Source organism: Cornus florida, unplaced genomic scaffold (assembly GCF_030987335.1).
Source record: "Cornus florida cultivar Cherokee Brave unplaced genomic scaffold, ASM3098733v1 CherokeeBrave_3.0.0_Hap2_Chr09, whole genome shotgun sequence".
Lineage (NCBI taxonomy): Eukaryota > Viridiplantae > Streptophyta > Magnoliopsida > Cornales > Cornaceae > Cornus > Cornus florida.
The window spans coordinates 95,992,370-96,001,576 of NW_026775579.1; the positions used below are offsets into that span (position 1 = coordinate 95,992,370).

A 9,207-nucleotide genomic window follows, 5' to 3' on the forward strand; every position below is an offset into this window, starting at 1 on the left:
CATTTTTGCATGTTGTGGTACAATTGGATCGTGCGTTATTATTCAATGTATTAGCGTACCTGTGTCCAAAATCAATAATATCTTCTTCATTGATTTTCGGTCAATGCAACAAAAAGTTATAGATTTCTTCGGTTGAGCTATATTTGGACAATTCTACGGTTCCATACCAATTAGCCAACAATACTTTACTCCACCATTGCTTTTTTATATACAGTTATATTAGAGAAATAAATAAATAAATAAATCATTAAACTAGAAAAAAATAGAGCTTATCTTGAAGCCTTATATGTAGATATGTCTGTATACATACAATTATATTTAAACACACATATCAAGCACACAGGGACGCCTGAAAATTCTGATAGTAATAGCACATAGTTGCCAAAGCATATACACTTTCATAAGCCCACAATCTTTATTCACTAATGATATAGACCAATAGAGATACAAGCTGCCTTCAAAACCATTTAAAAATTAATGCTGCAGCGAGCCATAACCCTACTCTTAGGGCTCACTGCCCTCCCGCCAAAAGGCTCTCTCTACCATTACTGCTGCCCCAAGCCCTCTCCTTCCAAATCTTCTCAACTTCCTCAAATGTCAATCCCTTGGTCTCTGGCACATACACTGCCACGAACACGAAAGCAATCACAGCAATACCGGCAAGGATCAAGAAAGTCCCACCTGCTCCAATAGCATCAGCAATTGAAAGAAAACTCTGGGCTACTATCAGATTCGAAATCCAGTTCACAGTAGCTGACATGCCCCCGCACATCCCTCGATACGACTCCGGATATATTTCCGAGTTCACCGTCCATGGTACAGGCCCCATCCCAGGTGCAAAGAAAGCAATATACAAGGCTAAACCTAGTATTGCAATCCACCCCAAATATCCAGCTGAAGAACCAGAAGGTTCTAGCAAAAATGCCACGGAGAGAATGATAAGGGACAGGATTACGCCAGATAAGCTACTGAGGGCCAACTTTCTGCGTCCATAATAGTCAATGAGGTAAATTCCGAGAACTGTTCCAGCAGCATTCATTGCGGCAACAATGAGGGATAGAAGAATTGCTAATTGGTTGGAGCTGAAGCCAGCCATCTGAACAATTGTTGGGCTGTAGTACATGACTGTGTTGATGCCAGTGAACTGCTGAAATGCCTGCAAATTCATAATCCTTCTGTCACAAACAGACCACAACACTAAACAAAAAGTACTGAAAAGGCAACTACTCCATGGCAACAGCTCATATTTCAACCTCCATGCGTTTCAAGAAATCATTGATCTTAACAATGACTCAAAATCTAGCACTTCAAAGATTGCAAAACTGGGTCAATAGTGCCATCAACGAGTTATGCATACAGTGCTCATCAAAGGAAGTGATTTTTTTTTTTTTTGATAAGTAACATCAAAGGAAATGACTTAAAGTGGATTTCGAATTTATATTCTTATTATCCACTTGGAGAAAAAGGAGGTGGTGTAAATGATTTTGGTAAATTATGGTGCTGGAAATGCAACATACTACCATGTTCAAGCCTAGATTCCACGTCTCGTGCTGTTGCTATTCAAGTAATATTAGCCGATTTTCCTCACACTGAAGCAGTATGCACTTTTACGTGCTCTCAGAAGCCCACTTGGTGGGACTTCAGCAACCCTATCAATAATGTCATCAGGACTAGAAAGACTTTTTGTAGTTTACATCTTAAGATGCCAAAAGACAGGCTTAAAGCCAAAAAAAAAAAGAAGGCACAACGTTAATGCAAGTAACCAAAAACTCGTGCCACAATCTGCGAAACTCTCATGACTCATGAGGCAAATGCCTAAAGCTATGACAGTCCTGTTACTGCCGGCCAAAATAAAAGGCCTCTCTGGAAATAACATAAAGAACTTGCCTAGATAATATCAACTGGAAACATATAACCGAGTATTCTTAATTGAAACATATATTTTCCACCTCCATGTTCCAATTAATTGAGAGGCAATTATTACTACATACAGTCTAGAGATGATGCAGACCTCACCATCATGGCTTAAAATAAAACTACTACCTCTGTCCCATATTAGTAGTCCACTATCTTATTTTTAGATGTCCCAAATTAGTTGTAAAGCAAATAAGTTTTATCTTTCCATCATTGTCCTTTATATTTTCAAAAAATTTCAAACTTGGTAACTATACATATCAAAACTAAAAAGGACAAGTTGGTAATTTTAAAAGGGGACAATGCATTAATTGCATGTCCCCTTAAAAACTCCAATTTCTAAACATGAACATCTAATATGGGACGGAAGGAGTAAATAACAAGAGAGAGAGAGAGAGAGAGAGAGAGAGAGAGAGATTTACGGGATGATATTTGGAGAAAACGAAAAAAAATTATGCCATTTTTCTCAATCAAAGGCCACAGATTCAATTCAAGGGCAGATCGTCATCTCCTTATTCTCCTTGCTTCGATTTTTGGCAGTCTCCAGAGTCTCCAAATCTCAAACCCTCATTTATGTCGGCACCTAATCAGGTAAGCTCTTCTTACTCTCTATACCTTATTCACCTCTCGGTTCACATCATGGAAATCTTCCTTTCCCAAGCTTAGGTTTCAGCCACGGCTGGTCGACAGTAGTGAAGATGGGAAGAATATATTTACGGAGACCTGTTTGGGACGATTGAGATGGAGAGGGTTTAGATAATAATATTATCTAAGCAAAGAGACATTTGTTCAGTATTATTGAGATGGAGATGGCAACCTTGATATTACCCAACCAAAGAGAATCATTTGAGTATGATCGAGATGGAGAGGGCATCCGTGATATCATCCCAACCAAAGAGACCCAAGAGGTTTAAAGATATCAGAACATCCATCTGGTGGTAGTGGTTTGGAAGTTGGTGGTGATGGAAGTGGAGTGATAGAGTGGAAAAAAGAGAACAAAGGAGGCAATGGCGGTGGTGGTGGGGTGGAGGAGGTGAGAAGGGTGATTATATTGGGACTTGGGAGAGATGAGTGAGGAGAGAGAAAATAACAAGATGGAGAGAATTATTGTTATTATTTTTTTGGTTAAGGGTATCTTTGTCCATCAAGGAGAGATTATTTTTGTTACTTAACACCATTTGAGGGGTAATAAAGTCATTTCAAATTATTGAAGGGTATTTTGGGCAGTACACTTATATTTTGTAACGGAATTAACAGAAATTTGGACATAAGGAGATTCCTGTTACCACGCCCCAAAGTTTAAGCAAGTACGGTGCAAATTTATTCAAACTATCAAGCGTGTGTAATTTCACTAAATATTTTATCCTAAAGTTTAAAAGCCTTTTGTGTCGATCAAATAAGTGAATTTCTTTCCAGGGAGGGGGGAGGGGATCAGCATCTGGAGTAGGTTCGCAATCTTTTTCTTTAAAATGTTGCAATGATATTTTCAAAGATGTCTTCCCAATTTAAAAACCTTCTCACAATTCATACAAACAGGATCATAAATAGTGACTAATTGCAATGTATCTCCAGTTAAAGGGAGAGATTAATATATGATTAATGCATACATGCAGACTGGTAATTACACATGACAAGAAGTTATGTTGACAGAACACGACCATCCAAGGAAAACCAAATATTATATACATAGGGAGAGTTTAAAACACTAGGGCTGTCTAGGAAAGACCCAATCTTACCTGAAGTCCAGCTCCTGCAAGAAATGCAAGTCTGATCTCTTTCACTTTAAAAACATCCGAGTATCTCACAGCATTCTTTCTCTGGTCTTCTTCCTCTAATGCGGTAGAAAGTTGATCAATCTCCTCCTCTAACCGATAAGGATCATAAATTTTAGAAAGCACGGAAATGGCTTCAGATTTATCCTTCTGCACATGAGCACATCATAGAAAAGGTTTTTATTAAAAAAGTTGATTACAACTGGAGAGAAATTTAGTTCTGAAAGAAAGTTTAGAAAGAACAAAGCAATTTGAACCTTCATATAAAGCCAGCGAGGGGACTCTGGCAAAAACAGCATAAGGGAGAACTGAATAACAGCCGGCACGCCGGAAACTCCAAGCATCCATCGCCAAGTCCCCGGAACCTGCTCAACCATGGACATGGAAGAAAACATTACACATATTGCTCATAAATTTCTAGTAGTATTAGCCACAACAATAGAAACAATAAGATCTTCGTTCCTTCTGCAAACCAAAAAGAAACAAACTAGTCCATCCTTCAACTTAATCGCTTTCCCTCAACCCAAAGAGCTATAAGGTTTTATAAAATGCAAAATATGTGTGTATTTGCAATTTATGCAAATACACACATATATATAAAGAAAAAAATTCAGAAGACCAAAAAGCTGAGCTACCCAACTAGATGCTAAGCAAATTCCTAACATGTTGAAAGTAAAAGATTTTATATATCAATAATTCAAAAATCACTAGAAATTATGTTGAACGAAAAGTCTTAATTTTTAGGTGCAAAATCCAGATGAAATAATTTAAAAAATATAAAAAGAGAGTGGTAAATCTTGCCCAGTGTAATTCATTAGTCCTTCATTCTTCTAACCACTCTTTCTGGACACTCTTCACGAACAAGTAGCTAGCCTTTTTACAATATAAACAGATAACCCGGTAATAAAATGTTTCAAGACTATTAAACAGGACCATAAAAGTCCAATGAAATTTAAGAATACTACTAATTGCATGAAAATTAAGAGGACCCAGTAATCATATATATTAAGGTTATTCAAAAGAGACAATGGACTTCTAAGTCATCATCTGTGACCCCTCAATAGGCCATCGAAGGAAACCAGTGTGTAACTCTGGTTGACAATAAAATCATAATCAAGTGGTCAAAAGGTAATGAAAGTCCAATAAGACAACCAAATAATAAAAAAAATTGAGAGTGGAAGAAGAAGAAACTGAACACTTTTGCCACGTGATAACTTCCAGTTAGGAAGAGGTGATCCATTATAATAATAAATATAGAATAGTAACAAAATAGCAAGTGATAATATATATACACACACACACTAACTTTAGTCAAGGAATCAACCGCATGCTTTCAACAACTAAACACCGCATAACAACTAATATAGGCAGAAAAGTAAAGAACAGTTTCCTTCAGAGATGTTTCTCATTGCGACAACTTATATGCAAGCCCCAAATTCTATCCTGATGCTGCCTCTTCGAAACTGCACAATGGAAAACCTTTCATGCCAAGAAAGCAATTGGATTAAGCATGAATTAAACACAAAATTCTCCCACACTGTAGTATAAAATAACGTAAATGTACCTTGTGGAAACTAAATGATGCTGATAACATAAATATGGAAAATTTTACAAATTTAAAATCCTTCCTGTCAACTAAACTAGTCAATCCTCAACAACTACAGAAGAAGATCGTATCCAAGAATTTATGCAGACATTTCCATAGAATTCAATTTCTTCTTTACGACGAGAAAGAAAAGGCAAAAGGGAAAATTGAAATCCTCAGTAGCAATTCATATTGTTAATTAGCATTTGAATAGTCAAAAGCTAGTTAAGATCAGTCACTGTTAAAACTGTACACCTTGAGAACTTTCTGATGTTCTTGCACAATCATGTGGGGCCCTAAAACTTTCGTCAATGACATGTATTCTTTTTTACTTCTACAGTTCTAAAGTGAAATGCATGTATAGACCAACCATTCTCTGCCAAATTAAAAATTCTTCCCACTTTTAATAATTATATGTTTGGAAACCTTACTTTAAGGTCACCCCAACCCAACTCGGACAAAATTTACTTCCTTAGAGGCCCAAACTTGTAAAAATGTAACAGTACTGAAGTTTTAAGGGCTAACAGGATCCTTTTGTCCATATTATTTTCAACTGTTCTGGTAATATTGACATCAAGTTGTATCTGGAAAAACACTGCAATATGGGGAACAGCATGAAATAACAAAGCAAGAAAAATCTGACCTCTGTGAAAGCAAGATTCACAAGGTAGGAAAGAAATTGTCCACCAGTAATCATCAGCACATTAGTGCTCACAAGACCTCCCCTTATTTCTGATGGGGATGCTTCTGCAATATACACAGGAGCAGTAACAGATGCCACACCAACACCCAAACCAACCAAAAGTCGTCCTACTATAAGAACATATGGATCTGGAGCAGCAGCCATAACAATTGATCCAATTGCAAAGACCACATCAGCAAGAAGAGTAGCTCTTTTACGTCCATAAACATCATTTATCCAGCCCCCTGCTGCAGCTCCAATTATTGCCCCAACCAAGGCCATGCTGACAATTGTTTCCTGAAAAATAATAGATGTAGAACCCTCAAAAGAAATAAGTTTACGACTCCCACTTGGAAGTAATAAAGAATTACGAGCAAAATTGGAGGAAAAGATGAATGGTGAATGGTTACAATAAACTTTACAGCTTTCGAATCCCATCAAAAAGGTGGAAAAAAATGATTGGGAGAATCAAATTTTAGGTTCATTCCAAGCTGTACCCATGAGCTACGAGGGAAGGTATAAATTGGTTCATTTGAGTTCAAAATCTGTTATATTACCCTTTTTTTTTTTTTAATAAAATACTTCTCAGAAAGAACCCTAATTTGTAATTTTCCCAAAAAAGATTTTGTCTCTCTAGCATTAATAAACACCACCACCCCACCAACAGCACCACTGCTGCTACCACAGCTACAAAAACCTACTTCACAGACTTTTCCCTCTTTTCAAACTCAAAAACAATTGAAGGGTGTTTTCTCTCATTTCTTTCAGAAACCAAAATGTATATAATTTTCCAAAAAGAAAAGAAAAATAAAGAATCAGTTGGTCAGAGCTTGTACCTGTAGGAAACTACTCTGATCAACCACCTCAAATTCATCTCGAATATACAGAAGGGCTCCTGATATAACTCCTGTCATTTAAATTTGCAAATCAACAAGAGACTTCCAAGAAAAATTGAGATGCATAGAATGGGAAAATGAAAACTAAAATCAAACAAAAAGAAAGAAACTAGTGTATACTATACACTATTTCTAACAAATGAAATGGATTGAAAGAACTTATGGTTCTGAAAAGAAAAACGAAATTAGATAAATTTATATAAGTTGCCCACGTTAAAATTTCATTTGTTTGGCTGGACATAGTGTGTGTGGGGTTGGGTTGGGGGTTGGGGACTTTCAGTTGATCTCAAAGAAATATACTATGAACAGCTAAAATACATGTAAATTTGCTAATCACCAAAATTCATGTGAACTTTAACATGTCCTATGCATTTTGATCAATCAAGAAAAATAAATAAATAAATAAAATAAAAATAAAAATCTCCAATATTTTCTCATGAAAATCAAAAATAAAATTGTAAATAACTCAAATAAGGGCTTTGTTAATCATATCTGCTGCATAACGCCACAGCAAATGAACCTTTCAATATATAATAACACGGCAACACACCCAATAGCTCTGGAAAAGGAAAAAAACCAAATTCATGGGCACTTCTGTTCCTGAGGGTGCAATAGGTCTGACAAATGACAATAGACTAACTTTATCAACATGGAATGCAAGATAAATCTCAATCAAACCAGTAAGTGGTAGGTCCCAAGCAATTGAATAGCAAGTATCATTCTCATTCCAGAGAATAAATATATTATTATCCACAAATATCAAATTTTCATGCCAAGTGACCAGAACATTTCACAAAGCAATTGAAAGTGCAAACAGTTCATAAACAGACACATAAATAAAGAAAACTAGTGTATCACTGCCAGAAAATTCTAATACCTGTGTCATAGCCGAAGAGCAGTCCACCGATGCCGGCAACCACAGTCAAACCCACTACATATGAATTACTGAAATAAGTTATTTTCCTATCACTGCCTGATAAATACCCGGAACTTCCCGGCAACGACTCGATGGTCATTGTAACACAATTTTCTCAAAAAATTCTAAAGTTCTAACAATACACAAGAGAAAACCCCTCAATCAGAAGTAGTCAGTATAATCAGAGTAAACACTCTCAATCCTAGACCTAGTATTCTATAAAAATACAATATTTGTCAGCTGAGAAACAAATACAAACTGTACCCAGTAACCCAGTTCAAGACCAGATTAAAATTATTGTACAGAATATGGTAAAACTGATTTAAAGGACAACCCAGAAAAAATTGGGATCTGATGAGTTGATTAATAGGTTTGAATTACCATAAACTTTCAAACCCCGGAAATCAACCAATGTAAGAAGCAAAACAGAACCAAACCCTCGAACCTTTTGACTGTAATTGCAGTAATTATAGAGCCAAAGTACATAAACCCACCAAGCAAAATCACATCTACCAACCAGTTCTAACCCCCCTCTGGAGTCAAGACCAAAATGGGCAACCCCAAAACCAAGAAAAACACGGAATTTCAAACCAGAAATGGGAGCTCTCTTGCACTCTAAGGACCCATAAACTGTGGGTGTCTTGTAATGATTTTGAGAAATAGAATACACAAATTACACGGAAAGGGACATAGATCTATCGGGTTCTGGTTGATCAATAAGCCGAAAAGAAGATGGATTTTCCTGAGAAAAAGTTGGTATTTTCCTCGAGAAACTCGTGCGTAACAGTGAGAAAATTAAAAGCAAGCAGGTGCCTGAGGTCTGTGTGGTGGTTGTTGAAAAATGTAGGAACGACAAGGACGACTTGTCCTGAATTTAAACGGCTGCAAGGAAATTTGAGTGCAGTGATTTGCTACCCGAAGGTGAGTCACCTTCATATGGAAATTTCAGTTGTCGCAGTCAATGTATTTGGCAAAAATTCCAAATGTTATTCTAGAAAGAAGAAGAATCAAATTTTATTTTCTCTAGTTAATATTCAAAGTTAATGCTATCTAATTCACTTTTCTGTCTTCCAAAGCATTTCAAGGAATCAAATTTCATTCCTCTTACTGAGAGGGTGGAATGGCTATTCCATTTTCACTAAGAATTAATAAAATAATTTAAAGAGATAATTTACATACACACATTATATAATATATAATATGTATTTATATGCAATTTGTTTCCTTTCTCCTATTTACACACGAATGAGACAAAAACAGTATAATTGAACTGAATTCTATGAGCTTCTGTGTTTTGTTATGCAACTTTCTCAGCCCTTTGTTTCTTTTTTCTTGCCAAAAAAGATGATTGGAAAAATATCTTTCCTTTTTATTTTTGCAGTCATCAAAGAGTCCTGTGTTTCTTTTTTCTCGTCTATTTTCTCTTTCTATCTCGTCTATTT

The 9,207-nt window shown here is 36.2% G+C and overlaps 1 protein-coding gene across 1 annotated transcript; it reads right to left on the bottom strand.

Moving 5' to 3' along the window:
- Positions 1-253: 253 nt before the first annotated feature.
- On the bottom strand, positions 254-8,276 carry LOC132275414 (inositol transporter 1). Its single transcript, XM_059776895.1, has 6 exons — positions 7,727-8,276; positions 6,790-6,860; positions 5,915-6,250; positions 3,944-4,051; positions 3,651-3,836; positions 254-1,156 (listed from the first exon to the last, which is right to left on the bottom strand). Exons 1-6 carry the CDS (start codon positions 7,863-7,865, stop codon positions 512-514), a joined length of 1,485 nt encoding a protein of 494 aa, XP_059632878.1. The 5' UTR covers positions 7,866-8,276; the 3' UTR covers positions 254-511.
- Positions 8,277-9,207: the final 931 nt, after the last annotated feature.